Source organism: Toxorhynchites rutilus, chromosome 3 (genome assembly GCF_029784135.1).
Source record: "Toxorhynchites rutilus septentrionalis strain SRP chromosome 3, ASM2978413v1, whole genome shotgun sequence".
In the NCBI taxonomy this organism is placed as follows: domain Eukaryota; kingdom Metazoa; phylum Arthropoda; class Insecta; order Diptera; family Culicidae; genus Toxorhynchites; species Toxorhynchites rutilus.
In genome coordinates, this window is record NC_073746.1 from 328,704,070 (window position 1) to 328,718,424 (window position 14,355).

General features: G+C 36.8%; 1 protein-coding gene across 3 annotated transcripts in view; it reads left to right on the forward strand.

Annotated features, from left to right (window-relative positions):
• Positions 1-14,355, forward strand: part of LOC129779379 (1-phosphatidylinositol 4,5-bisphosphate phosphodiesterase) — a 128,110-nt gene that overhangs the window by 49,649 nt on the left and 64,106 nt on the right. For all 3 annotated transcript variants that reach the window (XM_055786812.1, XM_055786811.1, XM_055786810.1), the window contains exons 2-3: positions 7,995-8,190; positions 8,274-8,333. In XM_055786812.1, the coding sequence (XP_055642787.1) occupies positions 8,020-8,190; positions 8,274-8,333 (231 nt within the window). In that variant the 5' untranslated portion in view covers positions 7,995-8,019. The remainder of the gene's footprint in view (positions 1-7,994; positions 8,191-8,273; positions 8,334-14,355) is intronic.

Below are 14,355 nucleotides of genomic sequence, written 5' to 3' on the forward strand. Positions count from 1 at the left end.
AACGTGCTTATTGGCGAAATTTTGTGGGAGGTTTGTCACGAGAAACGTCAATGAAAAAATTATGGAAAGTGGCTCGAAACATGAGAAATCGCTCTTCAACGAATGAAAGCGAAGAATATTCACATCGATGGATTTTTAATTTTGCGCGGAAGGTTTGTCCCGATTCCGCTCCCGTGCAAATAATTGTTCGAGATATACCACAAGGTAGGTGCGATCTTGATTCCGGGTTTTCGATGGTAGAATTCTCTCTTGCTCTCCTTTCATCGGCTCCAGGAACGGATAGAATTAAGTTCAACTTGTTGAAAAACCTCCCTGATGTGGCGAAACATCGCTTGTTGAATTTATTCAATCGGTTTCTGGAGAATAATATTGTTCCAGATGATTGGAGACAAGTACGAGTTATAGCTATTCAAAAACCCGGAAAACCCGTGTCCGACTTCAATTCGTACCGCCCAATAGCAATGCTGTCTTGTATACGGAAATTGATACACAATATGGGTTCCGCAGGGGCAAGGGGACGAATGATTGTCTTGCGTTGCTTTCTTCAGAAATTCAATTGGCTTACGCCGAAAAAAAACAAATGGCTTCAGTATTCTTGGACATTGATTCTGTTTCAATAGAGGTTTTGTCAGACAAATTACACTCTCGGGGTCTGCCGCCTCTATTGAATAATATGTTATATAACTTGCTTTGTGAGAAGCATTTGAACTTTTCTCACGGAGATTCGGCAGTAAGTCGGTTCTCTTACATGTGCCTCTCCCAGGGCTCATGTTTAAGCCCCCTTTTGTACAACTTCTATGTAAGCGACATCGACAATTGCCTTACACAAAATTGCAGCCTAAGACAACTTGCAGATGATGGAGTGGTGTCTGTCGTAGGATCAAACGAATCCGACCTGCAAGAACCCTTACAAGATACTGTAGCGTCTTAAATGCAGTGGACTGTAAACTGCTGGCTTAAACCCGCTGCGCGATTCCAAAGCTGCCTCAACGCAGCTTGCCCAGTGAGAGAACCAAATTCCCCCCCGTGGGCGCGATGCAAACTGCTTTCATTGCAGTGATGCAGCGGGGATTTTCCATTCGCATGGAAACTCCGCCACAGTGAGATTGAGGGACACGTTGTTTTGGAGACAAAACACAACACACACTTAAACTTAAACTATGTACATTGTATTTAACTTAACTTTACTATACATAATATAATACAGCTTAAATTACTTAAAATGTCTTCTGCCGTTTTCCTTCAGTTTCTGACTTCAATTCGTTGCTGTTGCTTACGCTCTGCTGTCTTAATTCGAACTGTGTGCCGTCCTTGTACAGCACAAAACTATCCTCCAGTTAGTTGGCGGAGCATGTTTAATCCTGTTTGCGGGAGAGTAGTGGATTGCGCTTTAGGGTGTGGCGTCGGGGGATCGCGTCGCATGCATCTATTCTCTCTTCAGTGCGCTTGCGACTGAGCAATACTTTGAACAATTTTTCAATCTGGGCCATTGGGCTAGGGATCGAATTCTTCTCCACGGAGAAAACAGAGATGGTGGTTTTTTCTAGGAAGCATAGACCAGCAAAACCAAAGCTTCAACTTTTGGGTAAACCGATCACTCATGTTATGTCATTCAAGTATCTTGGGGTCTGGTTCGACTCCAAATGTACTTGGGGGCCCATATTAGGTATCTGAGTAAAAAATGCCAAAACACACCTCATTAAACTCGAGCGAATTCAGTATCTTTGTCTCCGTATTGCGTTGGGATGTATGCCCTCAACGCATACCATGAGTCTCGAGGTTTTGGCAGGCGTACTCCCACTAATAGATCGCTTCAATTTATTATCTCTTCGGTTCTTTATCCGGTGTAAGGTCATGAACCCATTGGTGATCGGAAATTTTGAGCAGCTGATCGAGTTAAATTTTCACTCTGGATTCATGAGTTCATATCATGAATTCATCTGCATGCAGGTTGATCCTTCTTTGTATATTCCCAACCGTGTTTGTTTTCCTGACTACATCAATTCCTCTGTGCATTTTGATCTGTCCATGAAGCAAGATATCCATGGATATTCAGATTATCAACGATCGAGGATCGCTCCAACGATCTTCGATGCAAAGTATGGGGGTATCAATTGTGATAATATGTACTTTATTGATGGGTCAACTATAAACGAGTCCACAGGATTTGGAGTGTTCAACAAAATTTCCAGCACCTCCCATAGTCTTCAGTTCCTCACGACCTGTTGAACACTATTACATTGTAACGGATAGTCTTAGCTCTGTCGAAGCTATCCGTTCAGTGAGGCCGGAAAGGAACTCGCCGTACTTCCTTGAGAGAATACGAGAAATTTTGAGTGCTTTATCCAGACGCTGTTATGTCATTACCTTTGTCTGGATCCCTTCACATTGCTCCATTCCTCCATTCCAAATCATTAGCAAAGGTAGGTGCAATTGAAGGCGATATTTAACAGCGTCAAATCGCCTTCAATGAATTTTATTCTTTAGTTCGCAAAAATACCATCGCTAACTGGCAACGCAAGTGGAATGAAGATGAATTGGGCCGGTGGTTTCACTCGATTATCCCTAAGGTTAGCCTCAAACCGTGGTTCAAAAGTCTGGAATTGAGTCGGGACTTTATTCGCACCTTCTCATGACTCATGTCCAATCACTGTTCGTTAGATGCACTACTCTTCCGTTTCAATCTTGCCAGCAGCAATCTCTGCGTTTGTGGCCAAGGTTATCACGACATCGAGCACGTTGTTCGGTCGTGCGATGTGTATCTGGTCGCCAGATCGAATTTAGAAAACTCCCTTCGGGTCCGAGGAAAACAGCCCAATGTGCCGGTGAGTGATGTGCCGGCTCGGTTAGACCTTGATTACATGTCCCATATATATGTTTTCCTTAAAGCTATCGATCTTCGTGTGTGATTGTCCCTATATCCTTATACCCTTCCTCCATTCCTTTGCGGGTAATTCGTCTCCTTGCTATAAATACTAGAATAAGTTGAAATGTAAATACACTATAGATATGCGAATAGATTTAAGAATTGAGTGTTCATCAACATTGTTACAATTTCCTTATATTCCATCCTTCTCCTAAAAATATGTCACCCTTTTTATCTTGAATACACCGCGAGTAATCGGTTTTCCACCTTACTAACCATAGATGTAAGAAAATTGTTTATATATATAGTTTTAAAATTATATTTAAGAATTCGGCTCCTTTAAACTTAAGTAACTGAGCCTGTAAAAATAAACGAATTAATAAAAAAAAATTCATATTGAAACCACTTGACGACATTGAGCACATGATCAGATTTAAAACCAACAGATTATTATAATGAAAATTACACAAACGATGTTTAAAAAATAACAACAAACAACTAACATTAAAGTCCAACCAGTTAGAGTACTACATATACAACACATAGCACAAATCGATTTGTTTTGGCCGTAAACTGTCCGACGAACAGGAAAGCGATCGGAATTTGTGGATCGAAGAGCTCTCGAATTCATGTTTACGTTCAACTTAGCTAGAATACTGGGATCATCAATACTTTCACAGGTTCGTTCAGGGCAGGTTCCGAAGCTCAGACTCAGTGAACTTTCTCTCCACAGATCCGATCCGCGTGGACCAATTGTCAGTGAAAAGCCCCCACACAACTCCAGCCGCTGTTTCAGGGTTGAACTTGTAATAGAAATCTCTTAAACGCTGGGTCTCCAAACTCCTTTGTCACTCTAAATAAATAATAGATAAATGAAGATAAATCCGAAATTTTCAATTTGCTTCGGTAATGATGTGAGTGTAGGAACCTTGAAATGAGACCTGTATTCAAAAATATTCCAAAATCAGAGCCTTATGGAACCCCTCAGTGAGCTCAGAAAATCACGAGACTCAACGCATCTTAATTTAACCGCTAGTGAGCGGTGAGTAAGATAGAACTCCTTCTGGTTTACAAATAAATCGGAAGCCCCATTCCGGTCAACAGAATTAAATAGTCAATCCGTTTAAAAGTGTCTACAATCTACCTAACTGAAATCTACGATCCTATATTATTCCAATTGACTCTAATTCAATCTATCCAGAAGTTGAACATTCCCAACATGTGTGGCTCAAGCGAGCTGTTCCATAGTTTCGGGGAAACCAATACGACTTTTATTTACAATATGATTTTTTGTTGACCATTTGCGATAACACAATAAAAACTGCCATCAAGAGACGAAAAAGACAAAATATCTCTGAAAACTAGCTTTTTTTTGTTGGAAACACTATCGCAATTTACATTGCCATACATTTCGTAAAATGAATGATATTGTTTCGTCCTATTAACCCTTGCTAGGGTTATTCATGTGGCATATAACAAAATGATACTTTTGCCAAATAATCATTTCTTCCTAAATACTTATGATGTAACTCGCTTAAATCACGTGGATGAATCGTCGCTTCAACACAGTGCCTAGAACTACTTTAAGGAATATTGTGAAGAACAAATGAAAAATCCTTAGGGTATTCACAAATTATTTGATTGTCCCGAAAGGTTATAGTTTTCATAGATCGACTGATACTATGCCGAACCGATATAGCGATTCTCAGATTTTCGTGAAAATAGATAGTTTTGTTTTTCATCGTAAAATATTAGACCCGTATTTTTTATTTTTCCACTAGGGTGGTCCGAAAATGATCTTTCCCCTTTTTTCCAAAAATGACTTTTTTTTTCAATTTAAAACTGTTGAACTACTGGACCGATTCAGATGATCGACATATCAAATTGTTATATATTAATATTATATATTATATTAATATTATTAAATATTAAATTAGATTTTGTTTTCGTAATTATTGATTGTATGTGTTTTACAGCTTACATCGTTTAAGTACAAAAACCGCTATATATTTTTTCTATTTTTTCTTGAAAGCTAAGGTTTTTCTCACATAACATATCCAAAAATTAGAGAGGCGTTTTTTCGTTTTTGAGTTATGAATTTTCAAATTTAACTCATTATAATTTAGAATCCTCGACTGCCATGTTATACGTATTGACGAACATTATTTATTCACGCAAGGGAACTGTGGGTAAGATATACAAATAGAGAACTTTTGTTATCTATTCGACATTCGGTGCATGTTGTTTTCGAGTATCTTTGAAGGAGCATACGGCCTTGCCTTATGTTATATAGCATTACTTCTAATTATTATTTTTGTATAGTGTAGTTGCCATTCAAGCACACTGAATGCCTGGGATAACAACATAATATCAAAATACCAATTAGAAAATTTTCAATTTGACTCTCAGCTTTACCATACATTTGTTACCACTATCTGGAGCCAATTTGGTACAGACTTTAAACTTTGGCAGTTCATCCAAGGCCAATTAGAAAAACTAAAACTTATTCTCGGCCTTGAGAACGCCCATTTGGAAAGCCTCGAAGATCGCTGCTGTCTGGTCGTTTGCCGGGTGACTGATGAATCGTGAATGTTAAACAGAAATTTTGAGATCGAATCTCAGCACGGATACGGCGCAACCTGACATGTTTGCCAACGAACCACAAATGTATAGAAAATTAGAAGCCCTTTTAAACCTTATGTAAACATTTTAGCTTCTGAAAAGTTTTATTGTTTGAAGCAAAATATCTCTAATCCATAAAAAATAACTGAACAATATGCGCTCATCAATGGAAATTTTTCGTTACGCGACCGATATTTTGCAATGATGAAATCAGTTCGATTGTAAATTCTTCGATGATTGTTTCGATCCGTCATAACGACAGTTTCTCGTTCACGAAAACATTCGAGAGTACATGAACGTTCCTGGTGCTTCTTTCGGCTTCCATCATTCACTTAATTCCTGAATCGATCTCAGCTCCGGGGATTTGGCCGGATTCCACACAGCGACGTCATTGTTTAGTCGAATTGCAATCATCCTCATGATGCTCCAGAAAAGACAGCAGTCTCTTTTGGAAGCACTCATTTTAATAAATCTTCTTGGTACTTGGTATGGTATGGTTCAAGAATTGACGGAAGTTACTTTAAGTCCACATATACAGATCACTTGCCAAACGAGAAACGTTTTCCTGAGCTTCGACCTCTTTTCCGGGTTTCCGTTCTCCAAATCGTTTCAGTACATCATACACCGTGGATTTTGGATAATTCAACAGTTTAGCAGGATCGTATTTCAATAAAATTTGGAAAATGTTTGTTTACGAATAAATTGATTGCCATCTTTTTGTTTCTTCAGATTTTTTTTTGTGTTCAATCGTTAAATACGCACATTTACCTTTGAAAAAATAGCGTTTATAGAAATAATCATACAATATTGGTTTCGGATAAAATCTTTCATTATAATATCGATAGCGATACGAACGAAAATAAAGAATTATTAGTCGTTCAAATATGTTGTAGCCCCGGCAATATCCTAATCGATAAATCAAGAATCTCCCGCCACGGCGTAAATTGAGCACAAGGACGAACCAACTCTTCCCACCAATTGCAAACAAAAAACCACCAACGCGTAACATCTGTCAGGCTGCGTGATAAAGGTTACTCCTAAAAGTTTTATTATTTTCCGCTGCGGCCGCTACCGCTGCTGCCGCTCATGATCTCGTGCCAGGCATTCACTGTTCTGACTTTAGTGGTGGCTTTCAAACAATTATTAGCGCCACATCCACAACAAATCCGTTGCCTTTATCACATAAATAAAGTGTTCACGCTAGTTGCTACCCAAAATGGGGAAATGATTAAATGCGTTTTTTCCGTCCATCGGTTGGTCGCCGCTGGACATTGGTAGTTTCGGTGACAGTAGAGCATTTATTTCGCTCAGCGCAACTGTATAATTCAATTCGAGCATCACTTCTCGCGTAATTTCATTACCAACCGAAGCGATCCAAATAAATCCCTTTCCCATTAAATAATGGAAACCTGTGTTTGATGCTATAAAACAAGCTCTCTCAACTGACGGGGCACACACTTTCCTTCCTTTCCTCTTGCTGCCTGTCCGTCTCGTCCCATTTTGGGTAGCTCCTTTTCCGCTTCGAATTGCAGCTCGCGTTTCTGCGACTCAATCAATCGATCATACATGGCATGACGGCACATACCTCTACTCGGTACACGTTTGGAGTCGCTCGTACTATCGCAATAATTAGTCGGTGCCACCTTTTAAGCGCCGAAAACTAGTTCTCGTTCCAAGGAAAAGGAAAGCCGAGCGGTGGAGGTAACGGGGAGGATTGGAGACGCGCGCGCTCATGTTAACTAATTGGGTACGCCAATAATACTTGAGAATGCCATATTTTGCACTCGTTTGTCATGCTTCTGCATGTGGTCTGTGACGGAATACAAAACGTTATGCACTTTCTGGATGGGCAGCAATGTGTTGCACACAGTGAATTCATTTTGTTCGAGTTTTTGAAGAATAGGTACAATTAATTACCGTGAAATTTTCGCGCCTGTTCAATGTTCATTCTGCCTCCTTGCGAATACCTCTCCTGATTGAGCAAATTGGGGGGGAGCGATGCATTGGCAGCTAAATCGATAAATCGTTTCCCCATTGGGACGAATCACACGCCTGCTTCGGACACATGCCCAACACATGTTAGCGTTTATGCCCACCATCCCCACATGCCGAAGTCAAACGTGACAAACGGCAAATGTAATATTTAATTTAATATGCTCACTGTTTGATTTATTTAATTATCACCAATGTGGACGGGGAGCACTTGTAGGAGCTCACCTGATTGAGGGTTGGCCTTGCCCCTCGCACCCCTCTATTTTTCTTCTTGTTCGCTGTTCGACCGTAGGCGAAACGATGTAAAATAAATGCTCGATAATTTGCTCGGAAATGTGATGGAGCAGGGAAATGAAGCTGGAAAAACTGCACTCGGCGCACGTGTGCCCCCAGATCACGTTCATCTCCCAAGGTGAACTGGTTTACATTTCTGCTGCTAGCAGTATTGAACCAAGCGCAAATTATGCATCACCATTTAGATGTTTCAACTAATTCTATCCTTCTCCATTCGCAGATCTCATCTATAGTATTCATAAGCAATGACCAAGAAGTTTGAATTCAACTGGCAACTCCCGGTCCCGGAGGAGCTCCAGAAGGGGTGTGTCTTCGACCGATGGACCGAGGAGAAGGACAACAACGAGTTCGAACCGGGCTGTATGTTCAAAGTGGACGAGTATGGATTCTTCGTTTACTGGAAGAGCGAAGGGCGGGTATGTACTGGACTGCGCTCGAGAGTCTCGAGAGCTTCTCCCGCCTCAACAATTAAATAAATTCGTTTCCGATTTCCCTGCAGGAAGGTGATGTGATAGAGCTATGCCAAGTCAGTGATATCCGAGCGGGAGGAATGCCAAAGGTAAGATTCTGCAGATAGAACAGGAGTTAATTGTCCGAAGTATGGTAATATAAGAACAGTTTCAGTGTTGTTCAAGTTTCTATATCAGCTTGCTTTTCATAAATCATGGATGGGATAGAAATACCGATCACTCTATATATTACATTTGAAAATGGATAGAATAGAAATACCGATCACTCTATATATTACATTTGAAAATATTTTTCGACAGTTTTTCAATGAATCTTCAACGTACATATTCTTGCAAAGCATTTGCAAGTTTTTACAGATTTTAAACTGAAAAGCGTTCGAAAATAACTAAAGCTACGAAGAGCGACGGGATGTTCAAAAATATTGAAAATATATAGTGTAGAATACAATAACTATCTTCATTCATAAGACTGGCCATTTCAACTTTATTGTTGAGTTTATGCGCGAAACATTAAAAAAAACTAAAATTCCAGTGTTTCATAACTATAGAACCAGTTGGAAAAACTCTCACCCCTTTCCAAAATTAACGTCAATTTAACATGAATTACGATAAGCATCTTTAGTTCTCAATCAGTTCAAATAACCCATTCGGGGTGGTTACGAGCAAGTTGCTCGTGTTGTAGTGTGTACCTCGTTGTGCGCAGATTATACTGCTCGTTTAAGCTCTTCTAATCACTCATACTGCTTGTAAGCTACAACTACTATTCATCCGATGTGAAATGTGAAATTGAATTCAAATTAAAAAAATATTATATCTCAAAACAGTATCTCTTTGATAAATTTCAAAAATATTTTTAATTTCTCATTGAAGACATTGAAGAGAAAGAATAGTCAGAATAGTTACTAAAATATATAAATATTCCTAAAATTTGATGGCTAGACGTGCTGTGTCGGAAAATGTTGATTATTTATTCATAGAGACTGCCTAATTTTGACTATTTTTTGAAACCCTATGAGGTTCAACATAGGATCTATGGTAAAAAACGTATTTTTCTATGTTTTTCACGCCATTCTCGATAGTTTCGAGATATTAATTTGAAAAAAAAATACTGAAACTGCATCTTACTATGGTTTACCGAGAAATATTATTGACAAAAAATTCATCAAAAATTTAAGTACCGCCGTCCGGGGGCAAATTCATCACCGGGGTGAAATTGATCAAACGTACTAATGGAAACAAACTGAAATTTTTGAAGGTATTATTTAATTGAATTCAAAACTTTTTCATATTGCAATCATCTGTATGTTCTCTTCGTCAGTGGCTTTCATCGAATCGCTTATTGAATTGCATAAAAATTTATCATTTTGTGAGCAGTATTTACGTTTCCATTTTTAGGCAAGGTGAAGAAATATATTTTCAACACATTAAAACGATATTAACACTTTGCGGACCGCTCACGAGATTTCTCGTTTTCGCACTCCTTCTTTACGGACTTGTGTGAAATTAGCGGATAAAAGTTTCTGTTGCGTGCAAGTTTCTGTTCAACGTCTTGCTGGATTTAATGAATAACGAATTATTTCAATTGAAATAAATTGATTGTTTATCAAGTAACAACCTCCAAAATCATGCTCATTAGATAGAGAATTGAATGAATTTATTTTTTTGTTGATCGTGACAGAGAAAAGATATTGACTGAAACGTGAGCATGGGTCAATATAGGAAAATTTACAGAATTTTGAAAATCAAAAAAAGTTGTTCGTATACAGATATCGAAGCTATTTGACCTATCTTCCAGCCACAATTTTATTAACCGAAAAACGGTATGCGAAAAGTTATAAGCCAAGTTGTATGGAAGAAATTAATTATGTTAAAGAAAATTGAAAAAAGTTATTTGAAAGGACCCAAAATACATTCTCGAGATAGTACTTATTCGATATAGAATATATTTATCTATTTTTAGCAAAATTTTCATTGGTCGGAAAAGGGTCTAAGAAAAGTTATAGCCCAAAACCTATACAACTTGTATGGGGGAAATAAATAAATTTGAAGAAATTTGAAAAAAGGTATTTGAACACTCCCAAAACAATTTTTTGGAGATAATACTCATTGGATAGAGAATACTTTTGCCATCTTCAGCCAAATTTTCGTTGAAAAGGTGTGGGCCAAAATGTATACAAGTTGTAGGAGGGTAATTAATAAATTTATCGAAAATGGAAATAGAACTTTTTCACACTCGAAAAAAATTAAGGAACAGAGTGTGAAGTCGTAATTTTTAGGCGATATTTGAAATGCTTTAAAATTGTGAAATATCAACGCATGAAGATGGGGTATAAATCTCTTTAAAGCATAATTTACATGGATTTACACGGAATATTTAACAGAGAAATTTGTATTTCGATGTATGTAGATGTAATGGATAAAAACATCCGGAAGAAATGAGAAATCGATTTCTTTCTGTTTTTTCAAAGATAACAAATCCAATTAACGTTATCAACTATCTTTCATTTGATTCCTATAACGTTATTGTGGACCATTCAGTACTGAGATTATTGTATGAACGATAAATTTCGAATTCGTATTTGATAATAAATAGTTCAATAAATAATCATCGGAAAACAGTTTTGAAAACTCTAATAAATTCTATACACCCAGGATTTTTTCACGCAGGGGATAGAATTTTGTTAGAATAAGTCGCGGTACACCATAGTAGATGTACTTTGAGTATTTTCTCAAATTTTCATTTCCAAGCCTGCTGAGAATGGGGAAAAAAATGAAAAACTCATTTTTTCACTATAGCTCTTATAGTGAACCATATAGAAGAATAATCTTATTATCTGGAAAAAAAATCACACATATCTATAAAAGGCGTAGGAACACATTTAAATACGAATTATAGTAGCACTGAATCTCTAAACACTAACAAAAAATCAATATTTCAAGATTTTTTTTAGGAATTTTATACTAGATTTTTCGATATATCACTTTCACTTTCAGTATTTTTTTCAATTCTTTATTTCAAAGCTATTGAGAACGGCGTGCTAAAAATTGAAAGGTATGTTTTCACCATAGATCCTATGGACAGGGATTCGAAAAATAGTCAAAATTTCTATACAATAAAAATCTATCTAATGAGCATGATTTTGAAGGTTGTTACTTGATAAACAATCAATTTATTTCAACTGAAATAATGCATTATTCATTAACCCTCTACCGCCCAAGTTTTTTATTTATCTAAAAAAAAACCACTCCACTTTATCTCGAATTTCCGACTTTCAACATAAAATACTCCTAGCAGAAAGCTGCCAGCATAAAAACAATGTGTGTGTGTGTGTGTGTGATTGGTGAAAATATTCTAAAGACGTTCTAGTGGGGGTGAACATTGAAAATAATGTCCGAATAATCTGAAAAGAGAATCCGCGAGGCCCGTCTAAAGGAGGGCTTGGGCTGTAGAGGGTTAAATCCAGCAAGACGTTGAACAGAAACTTGCACGCAACAAAAACTTTTATCCGCTGAGCTTTCATCCGCTAACTTCACACATGGAGGCAAATGAACTGCAAAGTTTAAAAGCCTCTTAAAAACTTGCAAGCAACTTCACACAAGTCAAAACGTGCGGTCCCAGGCGTATGTCTTACATATTTCTTCCCGGTCCTTAAAGTGTTAATAGACGCTAAACATATCAATTCACACTGAGCTGATTTTCTACGAGTTGAAATAGTAATCAGATAGTTACAGTTACTATTAAACATGTGATAAAAATAAATTTTGCCAAACGAAATCATGAATAAAATTTTTTTCTTAACCAGAAAACTAATGTTGCGGCTCAGTTTTCTCGGAAACGGCTGAACCGAATTGGACGCGACAAGTTTCATCCGAAACCTTATTTTTTCATTTGATAGCCCTTCAAAGTTTTATTGGAATCGGTCCACGGGTTCCAGAAATATGGCGGGAACAAGTTCAGGGACTATAGATTCCAGAACCAGATCAACACAAAATCCAGCATTTGGAATGTCAAACTTCATGATTTTTCAAAACTAGCTCCTTTGGTGATGAGTTTAAATCTATATGACCTCATTGGTGTAACCCGGATATGTTCCGGATGAATTTCCGAGTGACCACTTTATGACCGGAACCAAATCCCATCATGCGACATATCGAACTTCATTATATGTTAAAACAAGTTCATTTGTGTTTTTTCGAGGGTTTTTAGCCGCATTGAAATGACCTAGACGGCCTCCGGATGACATATTGCTCAAACTTTATCGAGGTATGAGAAGGGAGCTACGATTTGGTATCTTCAAGCCCTTGAATTTGAACAGTGTTGCGCGGTACAAAAAAATACTTATAAAATTTTGATATTTTTAGAATATTTAGACTTAGTACTGGTTTAATTTCTATTTAAATTTGTTCGTCTGGGAATTTTAATATTTGTGATTTTTTTTCAGAAAATTCCGAGAACTGCGCAGCTCGAAAATATCTAGTAATTCAAAAAAAAACTGTTTTGTTCATTTTCTAATATTTTATTACTATTCCAAAATCTATAATTGTATTGTATTGATGTGTAAAAGTGCCTCCAAATCTTATCACCAGCGCTATGGAAAATGTTGTACAAGGTATCAAATTAGAAAAATAAAGTACTTTGTTTTCAATGCCTATATGGTTCGCTATAAGAGCTGTAGTCAAAAACGTAGTTTTTCTTTTTTTCACGCCATACTCAATAACCTTGAACATGAAAATTCGGGAAAATACTCAAAGTATCTCTATTATGGTGTACCACGACAAATTATAAAAAAAATTATAGCAAATAAAATTTTTAAAATAAAAGATTTTTTTTGGTATTTCCAGATTTTGGATTTTTTAAATTCTTAGATCCATTAAATCATAATTTTCATTGAAATGTACCTGTTTTCCAGAATTTTAGAGGGTTTTGAGGCACAATTTTTCGAAAATTTGAAATTTTGGAATTATTAAATTAAGTTTTGACATACATTACTGCTGTGTGTTCTTATCCGTTTTCATGACTTTTTCGTAATTTATTGAGTATTGAACGTACTATTTTAAGGCAATTCTTGAAACCAGCTATAAAAAATCGATTTTGCGTTGGAAAAAGTATATTGATTCAGAAGGGACATATTTTGAAGGCGATAATATAAATTTAGATGATAAATAAAGTATTTTCTTTAAAAACACAAGTTTCCGGTATACATTTGACAGAATGTATTACATATTTAGTGAACATATGACATTTAATCCAAATGTGATAAAACACCCAAACACGGACGAATGTAACAAAATTTGTAGAAAAGAAATACTCAATTATTTTCCACAATCTGACCAAAAAAAGTCACTGATAGGGTGTATCCACTTGAAGTCAGGTCCGAACTGCATGAGCATTAGGGTGCCAATGAATGTATGGGGAAAAAAATCGACCCTAAAAATTTAAAAAGTTACGCTATACAAAATGTTCACCACCTCGAATAAACACCCTATGCTAAATTTCAGTCCCAGAGTGCCGATTTTTGACAAAAAAAAATTTTCGAGATGACACTCGACGTTTCATAATTAATTTTAAGACTTTCGGCATCAGAAAACATTTTTCGAAAACCCCGATTTCCTTTACTCTCCCCCCTTGGGTGATTATTCGATTTTCAAAAAACTCAAAATTTTAACTGCTTTGCGCCACTCTCCGGGAAGTCCGATTGAGTTGATACAGAATATATGGTATTTTTAGAGGTGGTAAGCATTTTTATGGGGTAACTTTTTGAAATTCGAGATGACCATTTTCATTGACACCCTGCTGTATATAGATGAGATACCAGCGAAAGAAAGCATGTTGACCTAGTCGAAGATGTTCGCATTTCACTTGTCGATAAGTTGTTAAATGAAGGTCAAACTTTGTTTGTAGACAACTTTCATACGAACTATGAGCTGGCATTTTTTTTAAATTTGTGAACGCACGAAATTGACAAAAAAAACAAATGCCATTGTCATGTAACATGGGTTTCGTAAGAAACAGTGGGTGAAACCGCCCGAAAAATAAATAAATTAAATTATGGTATAAAAATCATATTTTTTATGTTTTTTATGATTATTCTATATGACTAATTTCACGCC